Consider the following 22,698-nt stretch of genomic DNA (forward strand, 5'->3'; position numbering starts at 1 on the left):
GCTGAAATTTCTAAGCTTCAGACAAACAAATGGGGGGGGGGGGGGGGGAGAGAGAGAGAGAGAGAGAGAGAGAGAGAGAGAAGAATAGAGCCCATAATATTTTAACACACCTTTGCAGTAAAATAAGAGGGTTTCACCCCAACCCCTTGCATTCAACTTTATCTGCATAAATCAGAAGTAAATGATACTGTTCAATACAGCTGTCAACGGAAACAGATTAAAAACAAAGCAGATTATTTTGAACCGCCACAAAAAGCTGGTAGGAGAGAGAAACAAAGGTTACAATCCTGAACACAGTTAAGCTGTTTACAGGATGAAAGCAGCCTAACTGCATGAACTGTTCAGAAAAACAGTTTAAACTGTGAAGATATTCTGTGTTAGTGCTTGGCAAAAACTAGATGCTTATACATATTACATGACATTTAACAGTGTCCAGAAACCCATCTAATTAATATATGCATGTCAAATCACTGTCGTGCATAGTTTCTTTTGCAGGAACTGTAATTTTCTGTAAAGCTAAATTACAGTGTTTATAGCTTTGATTACAGCCTTCATTGAACCCTAGAGCACCACCAGAAGGGAACATATATCAACTGCAGCAAACAAGCAATTTTGGAGGTGGCGTACCTGGCATATTGTATTTTCTTGTGTTATCACAATTGCTAACTTTCTGGAAAGAGGTGCTGAACCCACTATTCAGCTATGAACAATGACAACCAGTGAGTCCTCTCCAGAAGGAAACTGGTTTGAATGCTTAACTGACAGTGTGATGGTGCAGGAGCTAGTTACTGGGCCTGCCTGGTACAAAGGTTGCAGACATCATGTGCCCTGTAGATAGGCTGGTGTGCAACGCAAGGAAAAAGTACAAATAATGTAGCAGTGAGGTATTGGAAGAAAAATGTAGGTTGCTCAAGATGCTGAAGTCCAGTACCTACTTCCGAGGCAGCATTTCAGAAATCTAGACTGGCAGAGCTGAGGGAATTATTACAACAAGTCATACCAATGCAGGAAAGAGGCCTTCACTTGAACTGTAAGGAACCAGACTGTTGGCACTTAATATAAAATCTATTTTGCATTTCCCTTCCTGCTTTGCAGGTGGGGATTTTGGTGATAAGCTGGTATTCAGGCTTGAAACTTAAAATTGTGCGCTGAACAGACATAAGAAATGTCATTCGTATATCTCAATATTTAATTGAGTTTTCACATTAAAAACAAAGGAAACTTACAAACAGAATGCCAAAATGGTTACTCAGGTTGCTAAGTCAGTTACTCCCCTCGCACCCTGCACGGGTATGATGCCTTGGTCAGACCAAACCTGCAGTCCTCTGTCCAGTTCTGGGCATCACAATTTAAGAAGGGTGTTGACAAGCTGGAAACATGTGCAGAAGAGGGCAACCAAGATGATCAAGGGTCTGGAAACCAAATCTTATGAGGAATAATTGAGGGAGTCAAGTATGTTTCGCCTGGAAAGGAGGAGACTGAGAGGATATGATGAAGGTGATGATTTATTTTATTATTTATTAAATTTGTATACTGACCTACACCTGCAGGTCTCAGGGCAGTTCACAGGATGAAATCAAAAAAGAAAACCACAAAATAATAATAATAATAATAATAATAATAATAATAATAATAATAAACCTAATCATCCCCCACAACACCTTTTAAAAGGGCATAGGATGTCAATCGACCAAAGGACTGGTTGAATACTAGTACTCACCCCACCCATCTGACTGGGTTGCCCCAGCCACCATCTTCAAATATAGCCATGTTCAAATTTCTCAAGGGATGTCACTCGGAAGTTGGAGCAAGCTTGCTTTCTCCTGCTCTGGAGGCTAGGACCCAAACCAAGGGCTTCAAGCTACAAGAAAGGAAATTCCAACTAAACTTCAGGGAGAACTTTCTGACAGTAAGAGCTGTTCAACCAGTGGAATGGTCTCCCTCGGAAGGTGGCGGACTCTCCTTCCTTGTAGCTTTTTAAGCAGAGGTTGGATGACCAATTGTCAAGGATGTTTTAGTTGAGATTCCTGCATTGCAGGGGGTTGGACTAGATGACCCTCAGGGTTCCCTCCAACTCTGTGATTCTATGACTTATAGAAATATTTTTCAGTTACTTCAGGATATCATCCATTTCTCCCCCTAAAATGATTCTGGCTTTCCTGCCTCAGCAAACCTCTGGTAAGCTATTTAATATTTAATATAGTTTTGTAGTGTGTAAAATACTACTTCCTGATATCTGCCTTGAGTTTCTTTGCAACTTTCATTTACACCACACTGTTCCATCCGCTGGTTTCACTGAAGAATTTGACATGGTGTAGCTTATTTAAACTGTGTCCTTCAGTTCAAAAAAACAATTCTTGTCCAAATTATATTTGAGCATCCAATATCCTTTACATCCCGGTCATCATCTGATTGATTTACTTCCATCTGGACGTCGCTACAGGACTTCATATACAAAATCGGCCAGGCACAAGAATAGTTTTTTCCCTTGTGCCATTAAATTGTTAAATTCGTAGTTGTATAGCTTAAGGGGAGGTAAAATATGGGTGGGGTTTCTTTACTTCTTTGTATTGTGAGAGGAACAGTGTCTGTATGTTTACATTGCAATGTAGCCGAAACAAATTCCAAGTATGTTGGAAAATGTACTTGGCCAATAATAAATTATTCCTATTCCTATTCCTATTCCTATAATCCACTACAATTCCACGATTCTGTGATGAAAGGTCACAAGTGGCTCAGCAGTTAGATAATGGTTTTAGTGTTCTTGACTTGTTAGGCAAGATCACATATCATTAACCATTAATATTACAAAAAAGTGGCAACAGAAACAAAACATCATTGCATGATAGGAGGCCAGACGTCGTTGTGGTGCTGAAGGGAGAAGTATAATGAGGTGGGGAAGGTGCCTTCAGATACTTGGCCCAGTTGAGGGCTTGGCTTGCAAGGACATCTGCTCACATGGCACCCATGTGGGAACTCTTGGCATATCCCACTGTACTTGTACTATGACGAAGCAGCATGTGCTTTCTAGGGATGCGATTAACAGGTGGGATGTGTGCTGCTTGGTTCCTTATATTCTGTCCGATGTGTATGCTGTGCTATAAGAGGGAGGGAGGACCTTAAATCTTGCCTAATTTGTGCAAATTAAGGAAACCCACGCCATCTATTATGTTGCATTGTTATTTTGCTGGTTATGAGGAAGACCAAGGAGCTATGCCTGAAAACTCAAGTTGCTAGAAATTCTGCTCATCAAGTCATTTAGTTCCTGGGATTCCACAAGGCATTGCTCCACTTCTTGGCCCAATTCAGTTCATCACCTAAATGAAAGAATCTGAAGAAGTGTGCATGCACACGAAAGCTCATACCAAGAACAAACTTAGTTGGTCTCTAAGGTGCTACTGGAAAGAATTTTTTTATTTATTTTGTTTTGACTATGGCAGACCAACACGGCTACCCACCTGTAACTGGACCTAAATGAAAGGTGTAGGATCTCATACCTGGGGGGTTAATCTAAGCTCATCTACCTGGTCTATAATGCCTCTTGCTTGCCTGGAGGTGTGTGTGTGTGTGTGTGTGGTTAGAAACTGCTGACTTTTGCATGGCTGGACTGAAGTCTATCATAAAAGATAAGTCACATCTTTTGACCCACCTTACTTTTAGCTTCTGGACCCACCTACTATTGCCATGCGGCTCCAGTAAGGTTGCTCCCGGTGGATTCCAACCCTCAGGTTTGATAAAGATTCCTCACCCATGATATAAACCAGGGATTAAACTAAGTTGGGTTAGCATGAACTACAGTTCCTGAGCTTGTACATAATGTGGAACTGCAGATTGTTTTCACTCTCTTCCTCTCTTGCGGGCAAAGGAGGACAGTAGACAGTTCCCAATAGTCATCACATCGTGTTCATGACAATGAAACCAGGATCAAACTGTAGTCTGGTATCCAGTAGGAGTCCTTCAGAAAACCAGGTCTTCTGGGAAGAGATGTATTTCCTGCTGCCGCATAAGCAATGTTTTGTTTTTTGTTTAAAATATTATTAAAAATATGGAGGGAAGGGGCAAGAGAACTAGGACCTATCATCAAATTATTTCTCGCACTACTGTCAGAAAAAGCAGGAATGGGGCCACACATGGGGGGTCCTGGGCAAGAACCAGTTCTCCTCTTGAGGCAGATAGCCCCACAGAAAAATGGGAGTAGGCTAATTTGAACCTTGTAAGGAAGCCAATGCCAAGGTGAAACTGAACACTTGACATGCTGAATAAATTAGTTAAAATATTGAAGGATGTTCTCAAAGGGGGGGGGAAATCCCAATCGCAATCCAGTCAAAGGAACCCCCCAACCCCCCCCCCCCACAATCAAATCCATCTGCAGAAAGCAAGCAACAAATATTGTAACCCCTGAGAGGTTTTGGAGTTCATATATGCATGTCACTTTAATATTTTGCCCCACGCTTTACATTTTCAATATGCACTGTAATATACCACAAGGCATTGCTCTAGAGATGTAACAGTTCATGCTGAAAAGTCTTTCTGATGTTAATTTGCTCTCCATCTGAAATTACACCTATTTAGGCTTTTCAAATGACTGGATAATAATTTCCAGCATGGGGTTTTGAACTTTCATACATTGTGCTTGAAGTAGCCAAAATACACTTATGCTTAATTTCCCTGATAGGGTCTGACAGTCTGACAATGGTTTCCAATTATGAACTCTTTGTGTACACAAACAAACTGCTGCTGAATATGAAGGGAAATAAAGGTGCGTATAGGAATTTACTACAGGGATTTTTCTCCTGGGCCTATTGTCACATAGCAGCCACTGCCACAACGCACTGGAGGGAGGACTAGGCCTAGGCTAGACTAGACCCCCCCCCCCCATGGAGGACCATCTGTACAATGGTCTAAGCCGCACAGCTCTTCCCCCTAAAGAAGGGGGAGCTTGAGGGTTTATAGAAATCGAGCCAGAATGCAGACACGAAGGCCTGTTTAGAATACCTGTGCCACATATTACGTGGAGCGACGGGGCATGCACCTGCCCTTTCGCCATGCAAGCTGTGATGCCAACGTAAGATAAATGTCTGAACTGGCCTTCACGTCTGAACCAGGATTTTCTTGTCTTCGTTCCCCAATACCATCTGTTTGTATAACTTTCCATTCTTTTCACATTCGTTCTCATTTGAAGCAAGGGAGCTCTCTTCTGGTCTCAACTGCTGGAGAAAAAAAGTGAATAATAGCAATACCTCCTGTTGTTCTGCAGGGCTCTGCTATTGGCTCTATTTTAATCCAATTACATTATTTTGTTTTAATGGGCGGAATGATCTTTGCAAGCGTCTATGCATGTTTTTCCTGAGTTACTTTTTTGTCATCTTTATTTCAATTCTCACATGACACAAGAATGAACTAAAATATTTCACAACAAGCATGATGACCAAAGGAATTAACAGGAATTAAAACATATTTTGTGCCATACACAGTTTTAACTCAAAAGCTAGTTTGATTGAGTCAGAGAAGTAATGCTGTCTTCAATCTCCGAAAGCTTCCTCATCATTTGATTCAATTTGATCTCATCAAATTCCAAAGTCAAAAATTCAGATTCCTGGAACAAAGAAGGAAGGAAGATGTTAATGTTAGGAAAAAGTGCTGGAAACTTAACAAAGAAAAAAATCCAGGAGCAAGAAAGATTATTTGGATGAGAACATCTGTGGACTGGTTCCAAACTAGACTTTTTCCTTCACAGAAATGCTTTGGAATAATGGAACAGTAAGAACAGAAAACAGTATGATGAAAGGAAATATCCATATTGATTTTTCTTCCAAAAGGAAAGTTATGAGAGTATGTAACAGCAACACAACCCCCACCCCCGAAAGGCGCAGCAGTGGGGGGGGGGAGAAGTCCTTTGGGGCCTCAAAGACAAACCAATTTCTTGCAGAATAAGATTTAATGGTCCCATTGTCTATCACATGCAGGAAGTGGTATAGATTACTGATGCACACAGAGAGTCGCCAAGGATAGAGCTTGTCACATGGTCTATATGATCAATCATACAGTGTGAGCAAGCGACCGTCCTATTTTAAAAGGCAATGTTTTTACATAAAGGTTAGCTTTCAAACTTCCTACATTCAGAAACAGTTTCTGCATCAAATTGTCTGCTGAAGAATGCCTACACATTTGACATAAATCCCTTGGGTGCAGCAGCGGTTTCTGAGAAGTGGTTTCTAGCATACACACACAGCCAGCCTCTTGGGCTTCATTTTTGCTCCAGAAACTGCTGTTAAACCCCAGCAGATACCCCCAGTATGTGGTTGCACTTTGTGTATTTTGCCCACCATTCCCCATCTTTTCATTTAAGAGCCCCTGATAAGCTTCCGAGGAACTCTTCAGAGTTGTGTTGTTTGAAAATCGAAATACCAGGACAGCTGAAACCCAAACCAGACGCCTTGCAAACTGGTTACAGGATATATATTTTATCCGTCCCTGAATGCCAGCTCAAGTCAAGCAACAATACTGCTAATCAGATAATTATTATTTTGGCAGAGGAGCATGTTGGGCATTCCTCAGCACTGAGAGCAAGAAGAGCAAAGAAACTATTTTACATGTCAGAACTACTGATACTTACAAATATGCTGCACTGTAAAATAAAAGGATAAATATGGACTTACATGCATTAACGTTACAGAACCTGCTTTAATGAAAACTGAAAGACGCAGACTGAATGCTATACATATTAATGAGAAATAATATGTTTTAAACTGAGCTGTTTGTGTCTTTGAAGGAAGAGTCTCTTAGTCAAAGTTATAGTGAAGAATTTGCAGCCTTTTCAACAAGTCAAACCAAAATTACTGGTACAGGGATTTAAAACACACACACACACACACCCTTGCTGAGCAATTCTGGCTATGAAGAATGTATAGGCAACAGCACCCCCCTCCTCAAAAAACCAGTCAGGTTTTGCTTAACATACTTTATATAAATAGTCTCTGAACTGATTCATGCTAGCAGTCTTTTTTTTCTAACAGAAAAAATCGAAACCAAAATTGTAAACAACCTTTCTGCCATAAAATTTCACATTAAAAACAGAGAAGAAAAACGAGGTTGAGCACACTGAGAATAGAGGACCAGATACATAACCTAAGATGAGTTTTGTTCCATATCTCTTATGAGGCTGGTTCAGGTGCAGCCATGCTTATTTAGCTGAGAAACTGTCCCAATGTCATGCTCCACATGAGAGGAAAAAGCACAGAGTCATAATAGTCTTAGGGGAGATTTGTTTCAGGATCAGGCTTCAGCAAAACTGATTGGTTGGCAATTGTGGCGACAGGTCCTCCCTGCTCTGGCAAGTGGGTGAGGAAAGAGACTAAAAGTTTTTCTATTGTTTGTGATATATTAGAACAAATTGAAAAGGTTGGAGACGGAAGAAGATGGACCAATCTTCTAGGGCATGGCTTCTTCAAACTCAGCCCTCCAGATGTTTTTGGCCTGCAACTCCCATGATCCCTAGCTAGCAGGAACAGTGGTCAGTGTGGTGTAGTGGTTAAGAGCGGTGGACACATAATCTGGTGAGCCGGGTTCAATTCCCCGCTCCTCCACATGCAGCTGCTGGGTGACCTTGGGCTAGTCACACTTCTTTGGAGTCTCTCAGCCCCACTCACCTCACAGAGTGTTTGTTGTGGGGGAGGAAGGGAAAGGAGAATGTGAGCCGCTTTGAGACTCCTTCAGGTAGTGATAAAGAGGGATATCAAATCCAAACTCAGAGATGATGGGAATTGTAGTCTCAAAACATCTGGAGGGCCGAGTTTGAAGAAGCCTGTTAGGGAAATGCTTACTTGGGTGAAACTCAACTTAAAAGGGGGGGGGGGAGTTGGGGAGTGGATTTGATTCTCTCCTTTGGCCTGAAACCCTCACAGTAAAGAGAGAAACGTTAGAACTGAAAGCAATTTTCCTCAACCTTTCCTCTTGTGGAAGCAAATTCCATAGTTAAGTATTTGGCCGGTCCTGACTCTTCCAACATTCAGATACACAGGATGTCCATGAGTTCTAGAATTCTGGAATTTCTAGAAAACAAAAACTTTTCTCTATCCACTTCCTCTATGCCAGGCATACAGTGGATGCTAGGGTTGCGAACGCAATCCGTGCGGGAGGCACGTTCGCAACCCGCACCACTGCGTGTGCACACGCGCGTGACACAATTTGGCGCTTCTGCGCATGCGCAAAGCACAATTTGGCGCGTCTGCACATGCGTGAGCGCCGAAACACGGAAGTAACCTGTTCCATTACTTCCAGGTTTGGCACGGTGCGCAACCTGAAATCGTGCAACCTGAAGCGGCTGTAACCAGAGGTATGACTGTAATCTATATATATATAAATGTTCCCATTGCGTGCGCGTGCGACACCACCTTGCTCCGTAACCACTGGACCAAATCACATCAAATTTAGGACAAAGCGTAACATGACCATGGGGGAAGGATCTAGCATAATAAAAATTCAAAAAACCACACCTGTCATGCCTAAAATATAGAATAAAGGCAAAAAAAAATTGGCGCACGCATTACGTGTCACCAGCAACAGAACTGAAGACTTTGAACAACAACCAATAGAAAGTGCGCCAACCAAACAGACTGTGCGCCAACCAAAAAACCTCCTTCACCTCAGTCAGCCATTTTCAGACAGCAGGGAAACCCCCCATTAATATCCCTAGACTCAACCTCTGCCAAGGGCCTTACCGCCAAAAAAAACAGTTAAGAGGAAGGCCTAAACTCTTCTTAGTAGTTTCAGCTCCAGGCAGGAAAAGGTTTTTAGGCCCGGGCCATACCATTCCTTATGGCGGGGGGATGTAGGATGAGAAAGCTCAGCAACTATGCTTCGCTCCCTATCCTGTCTCCACACACAATCCTTCCTGCACTGCTGTATCGCTTTACAAACGAAACTCCAGTTATCAGAAGAGGAAAAAGCGCCGCACACAAATGTATAACGACCCTACCAGTTCCCCACCACCCCTCCTTGCATCGTTATGGTCCCTTCTGACCCCAGGCTCAATGCCAGAGCGGACTGTACCATGTATCCGGTTTCCGGGGGAGGGGAGGAAATAGTAAAAGTTCAACGGGAGAAGCTGTGGGGAGGAAGGCAAAAACGGGGGAAAGACAAACAGGAGGCAGGCGGAAGTTCAACGGGAGAAGCTGTGGGGAGGAAGGTGAAAGTGGGGGGGGGACAGAGAGGTGCCAGGCAAGAGTTCAACGGGAGAAGCTGTGGGGAGGAAGGCAAAAACAGGAAATACGGAGAGGAGGCAGGCGGAAGTTCAACGGGAGACGCTGTGGGGTGGAAGGCAAAAACAGGCGAAATATGGAGAGGAGGCAGGCAAGAGTTCAACGGGAGATGCTGTGGGGAGGAAGGCGAAAGTGGGGGGGGGAGGGAAACAGAGAGGTGCCAGGCAAGAGTTCAAGGAGAGAAGCTGTGGGGAGGAAGGCAAAAACGGGGGAAAGACCAACAGGAGGCAGGCAGAAGTTCAACGGGATAAGCTGTGGGGAGGAAGGCGAAAGTGGGGGAAAGACAAGCAGGAGGCAGGCGGAAGTTCAATGGGAGAAGCTGTGGGGAGGCAGGCAAAAACAGGGGAAAGACAAATAGGAGGCAGGCGGAAGTTCAACAGGATAAGCTTTCTCTTTTACATCTTCCTTTTCCATTTCACAAAATGAGTGACAGCAACGCGTGGCCGGGTCAGCTAGTTGTATATACTTCTGTCATGGCACCTCTTATTTCTCTAAAGTATAAAGCCCCAAATGCTGTAACCTTTTTTCACAGGGGAATTTCTCCATCCTCTTGATCATTTTATCTGAACCATTTCCAACTACAATGTCTTTTTTGAGATGAGGCAACCAGAACTGTACACAGTACAGCAAGCCCACAACATATGCAGGGGTTATTTTCCTGGGATCACACCTAAAGCCAAAATTGTGTATAGTCAAAACACACAAGGTTCAATGGTGGGTGGGATTGCAAAAGTCATTTTCTACTTTTTTGCCATGCACCTAAAGCTGAATGCACACAAGTTAAATGTGCATAAATTACGGGCTTACTGTATTCCAAATGCAGTCATACCAGAGATTTGTATAATGATAGCAGCAGTTTCATTTACAGTTACTTTCTGAATGATAGTTAGCATGGAATCTGCCTTTTTCACAGCTCCTGCATGCTGAGTCGACATCTTCATCGACCCCAAGGTCTCACTCTGGTCAGTCACCACCAGTTTAGACTCTATAAGCATGTATGTGAAATTAGGATTTTTTTGCACCAATGTGCATCACTTTACACTTGTTAACACTGAGTAGCATTTGCCATTTTATTGCCCGTTCACTCAGTTTTGAGGGTCCTTTTGGTTCTTGAAGAATTTTAATGCCTGAACAATTTAGGATCATCAACATACTTGGTGTCCTCACTGCCCACCCCTAACTCAGTCGAGATCATTTATGAACAAGTTCCATAATGGACAGGTCCCAAACTGATCCTTGGGGGACTCTACTTTTTATATCCCTCCACTGTCCATTTATTCCTACGCATAGAATCATAGAGTTGGAAGGGACCACGAGGGTCATCTGGTCCCAACTCCTGCAATGCAGGAATCTTCTACCCAATGTGCTCGAACCCACAGCCCTGAGACTAAGAGTCTCATGCTCTACCCACTGAGCTATCCCATATTCCCCACACTCTGCTTCCTGTTACTTAACTAGGTCCTGATCCCCAAGAGAACTTTGCCTCTTATGCAATGACTGATAAGATTCCACAGAAGCCTTTAGTGAGGCACTTTGCCCTAAGGTTTTTTGAAAGTGCAGATGCAACCATAAGCAGGGGATTTTTGGGGGGAAATGTATGCAGCCAATGAAATTCATGATTCACAGTCTAGCCTGTTTCCTAGACAAGGAAATGTGAAAGGCTATTTTTGTCGAGCCTGTCAGTTCTGCTTACCCAGATTGATAAGTGCTATCTGCTTTGCTGCAGTCAAATATGCTTCTTATCAAAGCCTTCAGAATGCATTTTCATTCCCCCTGACATGTTGCCTGGCCTCCCAACATTCTTCCCAGTGACATTTAACAGTACTCTGAAGGGACACAAACATCCTTTGCTAAATCATATTTTAGGGACCCCTGAGTCTGTCCCCATAACTTGAAAGTTCAGTAGGTAATCCATTTTGGACAGGCACTATAATATATTTAGCATATCAGTTAACAAATATAACATGAACAATTTTCAGCTTTGCTTTTCTCGTAGAGTCTTTTCTTTCAACGTGATTGTCTTTCTAAGCCGGCTGGAGGCTGTAGGACGCATGGAAAAGTGGCGGCTGCTTCTGCGCTACTTGTGCATGTCAGCTGCTAGGCAGGGAGGCTGAACAGCCTAAAAAAAGCCCCACTGTGCCTGCAGTCTCTTTGGGGCTTCCTCTGCCCCCCCACTGGCTCTGTGAAGGGTTGTCCTCACAAGCCACAAGGACTTGCCAGCTCTCTCCCACAATTTCCTGGTTTGAATCTATTTACTTCCCAGCACTGTGCGGATACATGGTCAATTGTGAGTTGATCATGCGTAAGTGGGGGGGGGGATGCCTGTATAAACTCATTGGGCTGTATCCAATGCTAGCCCTACTCAGAGTAGACATATTGAGGTTAATGGTCATGACTTCATAGTTAAGATTCCTGCATTGCAGGGGGTGGACTAGATGACCCTAGGGTGTCCCTTCCAACTCTACAATTCTAATTTCAATGAGCCGGCTCTAAGTAGGACTAGCATTGGATACAGCCCATCATTGCAGCAGAGCGGTTTATCTAAGACAGGCATAGGCAAACTTGGCCCTCCAGATGTTTTGGGACTACAATTCTGATCATCCCTGACCATTGGTCCTGTTAGCTAGGGATCATAGGAGTTTTTGTCCCAAAACATCTGGAGGGCTGAGTCTGCCTATGCCTGATCTAAGAGGATTTGTACACATGGTATTGCAGGAAGATGGCTGTTCATATAGATCAGGCATGTCCAACAGGTAGATCGTGATCTACCGGTAGATCACTGGACGTCTGTGGTAGATCACTGGTAGATCAGTGGTGCTCCCCAAAGAAGCTAAAAAACCTTGGCTCCCCTAAAAAAAACTCAACATCTTTGCCCTGCACCCCTAAAATGACCCGAACCACCAAAAACAGGGCTTTCCCTAAAAAAAAGCTCAATGTCGCTTTCCTACTCCCTAAAGAAGCTCAATAACTTTTACGTGAACCCCCAAAAGGGGGTAGATCACTGCCAGTTTTTAACTCTGTGAGTAGATGTCAGTCTCTTGGAAGTTGGCCACCCCTGATATAGATGCTTGCAAGTGAGGGGAAACAGAAGGTAAGAGTATTTCTGTAAAGGCCAAAATGTTCAGGAACTAGTGGTACAGACTATCTATGCCCTCTCTGTACAGGTGTACCACGTGCAGTGGTCTTGCTTTCTTTGGAGAATATAGGCTGCAGTAAGCATCACCTGAAAAAGGTGCTTTTAAATCAATTTGACTATGCCTTTGGAAAATGTGTTCTCTTACCTTGAGAGTGAAAAATTGCTCACCTGAATATGTATGTCTCAAGAGACCTTGTTAGTTGCTGTTCAGTTAAGATTCCTCCCTCAATGGGACTTGCCTAGATGTAGCTACAAAGCCAACGCTGCTAATATAAATGAAAGTAAAAAACCAATATGAAATGTGTGTAGACCCCGAAAAAGACTGTGTGTCTTGCTTTTTGTAGCTGAGTATGACAGCTAAGCACACACAGATCATATATAATGAGTAGCATCAAACAAAGGCAAACAGACATTGCTGATTTTATATGAAAAGAGCAACTTTGGCAATCTCAGAAGAGACAAACTAGTCCATTGTGCAGTCACTGTAGGTAAGGATGTTGTATAAAAATATTTAACATCCTATTGTATCCACTACGACGTGGTGAGCTCCCGTTGCTCAGTCCCTGCTCCTGCCAAACTAGCAGTTCAAAAGCATCAAAGTGCAAGTAGATACATAGGTACTGCTCTGGTGGGAAGGTAAACGGTGTTTCCATGCACTGCTCTGGTTCGCCAGAAGTGGCTTAGTCATGCTGGCCACATGACCCGGAAGCTGTACACCAGCTCCCTCGGCCAATAAGAAGAAAAATAGTTTGGATTTGATATCCCGCTTTATCACTACCCGAAGGAGTCTCAAAGCGGCTCACATTCTCCTTTCCCTTCCTCCTTCCCCCACAACAAACACTCTGTGAGGTGAGTGGGGCTGAGAGACTTCAGAGAAGTGTGACTAGCCCAAGGTCACCCAGCAACTGCATGCGGAGGAGCGGGGAAGCGAACCCGGTTCACCAGATTACGAGTCCACTGCTCTTAACTACTACACCACACTGGAGAGATGAGTGCCGCAACCCCAGAGTCGTCTGCGACTGGACCTAATGGTCAGGGGTCCCTTTACCTTTACCTGCATCCACTACAACTGAATCCAATTGCAGGACTCAAAAAGTTATTTGAACAACCATTCCTATCCTGTTAGGTTCAAACAATGTATGATCACCAAATAAAAGCTGGATAATTTCAAAGTTAATGAGATGCAGTACAATCTTATTGGCCCAGTTGTTTTCATATGCACTACAATCTTGGCAGCAAAAGAAAAGAACAAATCACTATCTATATACTGTATATAAAAATGTTCCCATTGCGTGCGCGGGTGTTACCAACTTGCTCCGTAACCGCTGGACCAAACAGCATCAAATTAGGACACAGCTTTCCATGACCATCAGGAAATAACATGGGATAATTAAATTTCAAAAAAACGACACCTGACAGACCTAAATTAAAGAATAAACGCAAAAAAATTGGTGCGCCTATTAGATGTCACCAGCAACAGCACTGACATCACAACCAGCAACCAATAGAAAGGCGCCACCCAACTCCCGAGGCGACAACTTACAGCCACCGCCTCAAACGGCTGTCCGCCATTTGCGGCCTAACTTTCAGCCGCCGCCTGAAGGGGCCCGACAACGCATAACAAGCAGGCAGCTGTTCACAGAGAGGCGGGGGGAGGTCGGTCGGGGGCGATACAGCTGCCACTACACGACCAAACCTCGAGAGACTAGAGAGAAGCCGGGCTTTGAGGCCAGGTGGCATTGCGAGGCCAGGTTGCTATGGTAATGCGTGGCAAAAAATGGAGGCCACAAAAAATGGAGGTGCGTGTGCGCCTTCCCAGGCCACAGCAATCGACAGCCACTTTCCAGAACGCGAGCTTCATTTGCAATTATACAACAGTTTCATTTGCAATTATACAACTGTAAGAAACAGTTTCGGGCTGACCAGGGAAAGTGCAGGGGAGGGGAAGGTAGCAGTCAGAAACGGGGGAAAGATGGAGAGGAGGCAGGAGGAAATTCAACAGGAGAAGCTGTGTGGAGGCAATCAGAAACGGAGGGAAAGATGGAGAGGAGGCAGGCGGAAATTCAACGGGAAAAGCTGTGTGGAGGCAGTCAGAAACGGAGGGAAATACGGAGAGGAGGCAGGCGGAAATTCAACGGGAAAAGCTGTGTGGAGGCAGTCAGAAACGGGGGAAAGATGGAGAGGAGGCAGGCGGAAATTCAACAGGAGCTGTGTGGAGGCAATCAGAAACGGAGGGAAAGACGGAGAGGAAGCAGGTAGAAATTCAACAGGAGAAGCTGTGTGGAGGGAGGAAGAAACGGGAAGAGACGGAGAGGAGGCAGGCGGAAATTCAACGGGAGAAGCTGTGGACATTGACAGTTTACATTTCTATATATACAGTATAGATCTTCCTTTTCCATTTCACAAAAAAAGCCACCGCAACGCGTGGCCCGGCCAGCTAGTTCATTATAATTTCTCAATACAGTGGTACCTCAGACTACGAACAGCCCTGTTAGTGAACTATTCGGTGAACGAACTCCGCAAAACCGGAAGTAGGTGTTTGGGTTAGCGAACTTTGACCCAGAAGACGAACAGAAGCCGAATGGTGGAAGGGCACCGGCGGTGGGAAGCCTCAGTAGGGAAAGCGTGCCTCGGTTTAAGAATGCTCTGGTTTAAGAACGGACTTCCGGAACGAATTAAGTTCATAAACCAAGGTACCACTGTACAGTGCAAATAAATGCATGTCTACCTCGAGGTCAATTAGATTACTCCCAAGTAAGTGGATACAGAATGGCAGCAACAAAATCTTGAAAGTGAGGCTTGTATCTACGATTCCTTTCCATGGGAGAAGCATTTGATGTGCAGAATTTTGTTTGCTTTCCCATAATTAGTTGGGTATTACTGTACATGATTTAAGAGGCTATGTTATAGGAGGAGGGGGGAAGTTATCTGTCTTTCAAGAGGAATTGTTCTTTAATTCTTCTAATGTAGAATCAATCATATCCTACTGGAGATTAAATTGAAAGGATTGAAGGGACTGGAGCAAGTCCAAGAACAGAAGGAAAGCCTTCCGTTTGCTACAGTGCAGTAAATTTAATTTCACTGCTTTTATGATATTAGGTTTTTTTTTCAATCCATCATTTCTAACCCTTAAATCAAAGGAGGATTATTTACCAGCACTCAAGTTAACCTTTCCAGGCTCAGCTCCAGTCGGTATGTGTGAAGTATTGCATACAAAGAATTTGAAAGATACGTTCTAACCCACCATAAGCAGAATCCACTGGCAATTCTCCCTATACAAGTCCTGCTGGAATGAATGTCGAAGTTAACAAAAGCACATACAATGCCCCTTTGTTTTCATGTGTTTCATAGTAATATAAGCCATGTTGGGTTCTAAGACTGAGAAATACAAATAATAGTATTGGTGTTGCTAGTCGTTAAAAAGAATTGTACACAAGCTTGTGAACTGTCCCCTTCTTCAGGTTTCAATATTCAGAACAAACAAAGTCTTAAGTAGGGTGGTTCCTTATGTGTTACCCAAAAATAAAATACTGTATGTATCGCTGAAGGCGAGAACAAAGGAGGACACAAAAAACCCATTAGTGCAGTATTAGCCTAACATTGTAGACTCTGCTGTTGAATTTCTGCCAGTTGTGCAGCTGTTAAAAATACAAAAGCATTGCTTGCCAAGGGGGACCTTCAAACACTCAGTGAGAGGAATCCATGTGTTCCAAGAGCAAAGGAAGAACGAGATAAGGGCAGCGGAGCGGGAAGAAAGGTCTCCACATTCCTGGGAGGGAAGAATGGAAGCTGCAGTGGGTGAACGGTCAGAAGAGCTGTCACCCTGTCACCTGGCTGCAATTCCTTTTGCAGACAAGGAAAGCAAATCCTCTCAATTTATGGTACAGGGGTACCCACATCACTCTTTCTCATTACAGTGGTGCCTCGCTAGACGAAAATAATTCGTTCTGCGAGTATTTTCGTCTAGCGATTTTTTCGTCTAGCGAAGCACCAATGCAAATCGCGGTTTTCGCTAGACGAAAAAAAAAATCGTCTTGCGAGGCAGCCCCATAGACTTTTTCGTCTTGCGGGGCAGCCTTCCGCTAGACAAATGCCTTCGTCTAGCGAGTTTTTCGTCTAGCGGGGCACCACTGTACTCCCCCTGCCTTGGGAGGGGGTACAGTACAGAAATGATGCTTCAGCCCTTTGGATCAAAGCAGTAAAAGGGTGAAAGAGCCGATTGAAACAATAGAGTCTTGGACAGTGAGAATTGCGAATGGGGATGTTCCTAGGCAAAAGTTGGAGGGGAAGCCTGAAAACTGGGAAAAGATGATTGATATGAAGAAAGTCCAAAAGAACAGGGTAGATTTGGAAGTTTTGAGGTTTAGGCAGAAAACGAGGAGGCCTTGGTGGAGAAAATGAAGCAGAAAGTACAACCTCTGAGACAGAGAAAAGTTTGGAGGGAAGGCAAGTTGGATCTGGAACTTGCCTCAACTGACAGATGTCTTCTGATGAAATTTAAGTATGCCAAAGTTAGGAAAAAGAATGAGAACTAGTCTGGGAAATGGTTATTGTTTATGTGCTAAATTCTGTAGATATTGGTACATTAGCAGGCTTTGATTAAACGCTTGCAATTAGTAGAGATGGGGATAAAATTTGAAGAAAAAATAATAGTTAAGCACAGATGAGGAATGCAGAAAGTTGTTTTAAAGGATACGCTAAATGCTTAAATGACATCTGTGTTAAATAATGGTAAATGATCTGAAACGTTAGTAAGAATGGGTAATTATTAGAAAATTGGGTAAATGGATATAGAAATGTAAGAGAATTTTGTTTATATATAGAACCAGAAGAGGCGATGGAGGGATCTCCGGAGATTCCTGGAATCTCAAAGAAAAGGTTTGGAAAAGATATTGCTATACATGGGGATTGGGGGGGTAAAAAAGTTATTTTTTACTGATGTTAATGTGGAATTAAATTGTGAAAAACAAAACAAAATTTAACGTAGAACTGCTGTCACCTGGCTTGCCTCCCTAATTTCAGTGGGACTGGCTGCAATTCCTTTGCAGACAAGGAAAGCCAATCCTCTCAATTTACGGTACAGGGGTACCCACATCACTCTTTCTCATTACTCCCCCTGCCTTGGGACGGGGGGGGGGGGCTGTGCTGAAATGATGCTTCAGCCCTTTGCAGAAGAGATTACATCCAGGGAGCAGATGCAATCAGGAGAGGAGGGGGAGACTTTGGCTGTGTGCACACTCCAGTTTACTTTGCATGCAGTGCGGTCCCACTACCAGTTTATGAAGTCATGTAAGCATGTTGTTAGCCACATTCCAGACTTTGCTTGTAGTTTCTTGAGAAATGCTGCATTTTGATCTTGTTTCCACTTGTCATGGAAAGTTACCTTTGGCCTGCATGTTTCAAATTTCAAATATGTATTAATTTTTAAGAAGTACACTACAATAGTCATTCAGGAAGGTAACATGAAATGCTGTTTGTTAACATGGCTTTAAGGTTTATACTTTATAGGGAGTAATTCCCTGAGTAGAGATGTGTAGGATTGTGTTATAAGGCAGCTACAAAAAGTCCAGCGCCAGTGAACACCCTCACATTTGTGATTCTCCATCTCATGTTTCTCTACATTATTGAAAAAGGGAGTTTTGTCATAATCCATTGGAATAGCTCCCCTCTCTGCGTTGCTAGGACACAGTTCATCCATAATTGATTTGGATTAGCTAGTTTTTAGAGCTGGATGTTTCAATATAAATAAAACCTGTTAAAATATCCTCTTCAAAAGTTTGCAGCATTAGCAGTGATGATAGGGAAAGACCATGAAGCAGAATCTAAACAGGAGAAAAACGACCACATTCCAGAGCACCATGCCACTTGGTATGTGCACCGAGACTTGAGACCATTATTTCTTAAACATTGGGCACCAAAGGTTTTTTAAACGTAAAGGAGTCAGGGTCATAGGGTGACTATATTTCATGAAATATAGAAGTAAACAAGAAGTAGCCCAGGAAGTACATATGGGTTTGGATTGCATCCAAACACAAAAAAACATAAAGTATCACTGTGGTGATGATATGAACCATAAACAACAAAACCACCACACAATGGCTGAAAATGTAATGAAAGATTTACTGGAACACTCTTCTAAAACGCCAATGTTCCTTCAACTAAGCCACATGATAAACAGAGCCATGTACAGGTCATATAACTGAATACATAATATAAGATAAAATGTTCACGCAACTGAACCATTCAGCAGTAGGTTGGGTATAGCAACAAAATCTTAATGCCACCAAAAAGTTCACAAAGAGTTCACAAAGGCAAACTACAGTACTTAAATACATCAGTGGGCGAATGAAATCAATTAGTGTAGAATTGCTTTCTTAAAGGTACAACGACTCTTCTCTGGAACCATGAAACCTAAACATAACATCCTAAATCAAACTCTGTGTTGAGGCCCTTGGGATGGAGAGTATCAAGTTCAAATATAAATTTGTCCTCTTTCTGTAATGTTGTTGTTGTTCAGTCGTTCAGTCGTGTCCGACTCTTCGTGACCCCATGGACCAGAGCACACCAGGCACGCCTATCCTTCACTGCCTCTCGCAGTTTGGCCAAACTCATGTTAGTAGCTTCGAGAACGCTGTCCAACCATCTCATCCTCTGTCGTCCCCTTCTCCTTCTGCCCTCCATCTTTCCCAACATCAGGGTCTTTTCTAGGGAGTAATAGAAAAATAGCACACTGCATATATCAGTAGTTCTAAAAGGAAGTTTTTTGGGGAGTCCATAAGATGAAAAAACTTAAATCATCCTCAGTATGAGCTGCTAACTGAAAGTGTTGGGACTAAGGGAGCGTCCAAACACGTGCAGTTAGAACCAGGATATCAGAACATAGGTCCAAAATACGGAATAAATGTTTGGTTCCAGAGAAGAGTCGTTGTACCTTTAAGCAAGCAATTCTACACTAATTGATTTTCATTCACCCACTGATGTATTTAAGTACTGTAGTTTGCCTTTTCACTAAGCTGTGCCTGTGGAGTATTTTGCATGTTGTGCTGATCACAATGTTTAACCTGGTAAGGTGTTATATGGTATTACAGTATGTAAACATTTTTGTACTATTTATGTAATATGTTATATTGTACTTTGGGTATTGTTTATATTGTACAGAACTGATGAAGCTATACAGCGAAACCTGTGAGTAATCCGGAGGACAGGTCTTCTTTCTTCCCTTGCCACTTTTGTTGATTTCGTCTGGATGGTGATTTTGCGTGAACATTTTATCTTATATTATGTATTCAGTTATATGACCTATACATGGCTCTGTTTATCATGTGGCTTAGTTGAAGGAACATTGGCGTTTTAGAAGAGTGTTCCAGTAAATCTTTCATTACATTTTCAGCCATTGTGGGGTAGTTTTGTTGTTTTTGGATTGCATCCAAGTCAGAAATGTATGGTGGCAACCCAATCAGAAATTTCTCAATGTGGCATGGAGATATTGCAGTAAAGTTTTTCATCTGTCAGGTTGATCTTGTTTACCCCAAAGCTGTTCAGTACCGGTACTTAGTGTGTGTGCTTTGCATATATTTCAAGTGAGCAAGCAAAAGAACATTTGCAGGGCTCTCACCTCGCATTCCGCATCTCAAGGGGCACACCAAGATTACCTAGGGCAGGAAAAGAGGGACGTGATGGCAAAGGGTCTCCACTTCCTCAGTGGAGAACCCTTTTCTACCAAGGAAAGGACTGGAATGAGTAGTCCCAAGGGGAGTGTGACGCTATTTGCATCAGTTCTTCCACCTCTGTATGAGGTGGCATGAATTGAAGCAGGAAGCACTTTTTGACACCTTGGCAATCTGGCATCAAAAAAAGTTGCAAAAGTAATGTTTCAGAGCTTGCCATAGTTAGGGTCAGGTGACGGGGGCAGGGGAGGGCAAACACTAAAGTGGGCAGTGGGAGGACTTCATTGTGATTGATGCGTTAAACTTGTAATCAGAGGGAATTACTATACCAAGAAGGTAAATCTTTTTTTCCCCTACCCCCAAAATCAACTTTTGAAAGTGTCTAGCACTAAAGTCTGTCCCTATTTATCTGTATTTTGTCAGATTTCTTACTCAGTGTCACCCCTCTCAGGTCTGCACTTTTCAGACCAATTTTCCACAGTGCTAACTTTTTCATTCGAATATAAAACTGTAACATTTGCTCTTGTGGGTTAATTTTCTTGCAGGTAATTTTCTGCAATATGGCAAGATTCATGCCTTCAGAAGGGGTCCCCTGCCTGCTTTGTTTGTTTAGTTGTTTAGTCGTGTCCGACTCTTCATTACCCCATGGACCAGAGCACGCCAGGCACCCCTATCCTCCACAGCCTCCCGCAGTTTGGTCAGACTCATGTTGGTAGCTTCGAGAACACTGTCCAACCATCTCATCCTCTGTCGTCCCCTTCTCCTTGTGCCCTCAATCCTTCCCAACACCAGGGTCTTTTCCAGGGAGTCTTCTCTTCTCATGAAGTGGCCAAAGTCTTGGAGCCTCATCTTCAGGATCTGTCCTTCCAGTGAGCACTCAGGGCTGATTTCCTTCAGAATGGATAGGTTTGATCTTTTTGAAGTCCATGAGACTCTCAAGAGTCTCCTCCAGCACCAGAATTCAAAAGCATCAATTCTTCGGCGATCAGCCTTCTTTATGGTCCAGCTCTCACTTCCGTATATTACTACTGGGAAAATCATAGCTTTAACTATACGGACCTTTGTCGGCAAGGTAATGTCTTTGCTTTTTAAGATGCTGTCTAGGTTTGTCATTGCTTTTCTCCCAAGAAGCAGGCGTCTTTGGGGTTCAAACAAAATCTGGTGGTTGGTGCACACCCCTACTAATTATTTGTATAAAGAAGTCAAAGTAATTAATTGTACCCTTGATGATTGAAAGATTAATAATATAAAGAATGCTGCAGAAGTCCCGAGAAGGAACTTAGCTATGCAATAGTTGAGTGAATATTTGCACAGTGTTCTTTGAAGTAAATGAGGACTAATAAGGCAATTATGCACAATTCAGCTCTGATGACATCCTCTGGCATAGAATCCTAAAACTCAATTATAGTTTGCGTGTTTAGACCTTTTACCTTTCCCCAAAATAAATTCACACAGGAGTCAGATATTTGGTTTGGTTTTTGGTACAAATTTAGGCCACAATTTTGTTGATTACAATCAAGTGAGTGGTTGCATAGGTTCTGGTTTGACTATCTCCCTGCACCCATGCAGGCAGCGCTGTCCCAGAGTTACGTGCATAGGACAGCCATGGATGAACACCAGGGACAGCTGATGGAGGGAACACCAAACAGCCTCCCTGATGTCCCCTGGACTCGGGCGCGGGCCGAACCCCTTCCGGGGAACGCCAAACCAGTGAGTCCCTGGATTCCTTTACCGGAATATCCTATTGCATAGGCGTGGCCACATCACATGCCATGCCTATCACCTGAACCAGAGCCTATCTGCAACCTTGCAAGTTGTGACGATTTGCTACACGGCAGGCGAAACCCAAATGGCACCAGCCAATCAGCCAAGTGGGGGAAATTCCTGCCGTGCCCCTGCCCCAAAAGCAGACGACACACAACGGCACAGCTAGGTCAAGCGCAAGCCTTAAATATAGGGAAAGGTGGGCTGGGCTGGATGAATCCCAAACCGGAATTAAGATTGCTGGAAAAAATATCAACAACCTCAGATATGCTGATGATACAATCTTGATGGCAGAAAGTGAGGAGGAATTAAAGAACCTTTTAATGAGGGTGAAAGAGGAGAGCGCAAAATATGGTCTGAAGCTCAACATCAAAAAAAACTAAGATCATGGCCACTGGTCCCATCACCTCCCGGCAAATAGAAGGGGAAGAAATGGAGGCAGTGAGAGATTTCACTTTCTTGGGTTCCATGATCACTGCAAATGGTGACAGCAGTCACGAAATTAGAATACGCCTGCTTCTTGGGAGAAAAGCAATGACAAACCTAGATAGCATCTTAAAAAGCACCTTGCCGACAAAGGTCCGTATAGTTAAAGCTATGGTTTTCCCAGTAGTGATGTACGGAAGTGAGAGCTGGATCATAAAGAAGGCTGATCGCCGAAGAATTGATGCTTTTGAATTATGGTGCTGGAGGAGACTCTTGAGAGTCCCATGGACTGCAAGAAGATCAAACCTATCCATTCTCAAAGAAATCAGCCCTGAGTACTCACTAGAAGGACAGATCCTGAAGTTGAGGCTCCAGTACTTTGGCCACCTCATGAGAAGAGAAGACTCCCTGGAGAAGACCCTGATGTTGGGAAAGATGGAGGGCA

At 43.3% G+C, this 22,698-nt stretch overlaps 1 protein-coding gene and 1 long non-coding RNA gene across 2 annotated transcripts in view; both read right to left on the bottom strand.

The window, feature by feature from the left end:
- Positions 1–3,166: 3,166 nt before the first annotated feature.
- Positions 3,167–3,570, bottom strand: LOC117044579. The gene is made up of 2 exons (XR_004426299.1): positions 3,471–3,570; positions 3,167–3,317 (listed from the first exon to the last, which is right to left on the bottom strand). It is a non-coding gene; the product is annotated as an uncharacterized LOC117044579 (long non-coding RNA).
- Positions 3,571–5,336: 1,766 nt separating this feature from the next.
- The window catches only part of COMMD1 (copper metabolism domain containing 1), an 87,466-nt gene continuing 70,104 nt past the window's right edge, over positions 5,337–22,698 (bottom strand). Inside the window, exon 3 of the mRNA XM_033145630.1 lies at positions 5,337–5,596. Coding sequence (XP_033001521.1) covers positions 5,489–5,596 — 108 coding nt within the window. The 3' untranslated portion in view covers positions 5,337–5,488. The remainder of the gene's footprint in view (positions 5,597–22,698) is intronic.

Source organism: Lacerta agilis, chromosome 3 (assembly GCF_009819535.1).
Source record: "Lacerta agilis isolate rLacAgi1 chromosome 3, rLacAgi1.pri, whole genome shotgun sequence".
In the NCBI taxonomy this organism is placed as follows: domain Eukaryota; kingdom Metazoa; phylum Chordata; class Lepidosauria; order Squamata; family Lacertidae; genus Lacerta; species Lacerta agilis.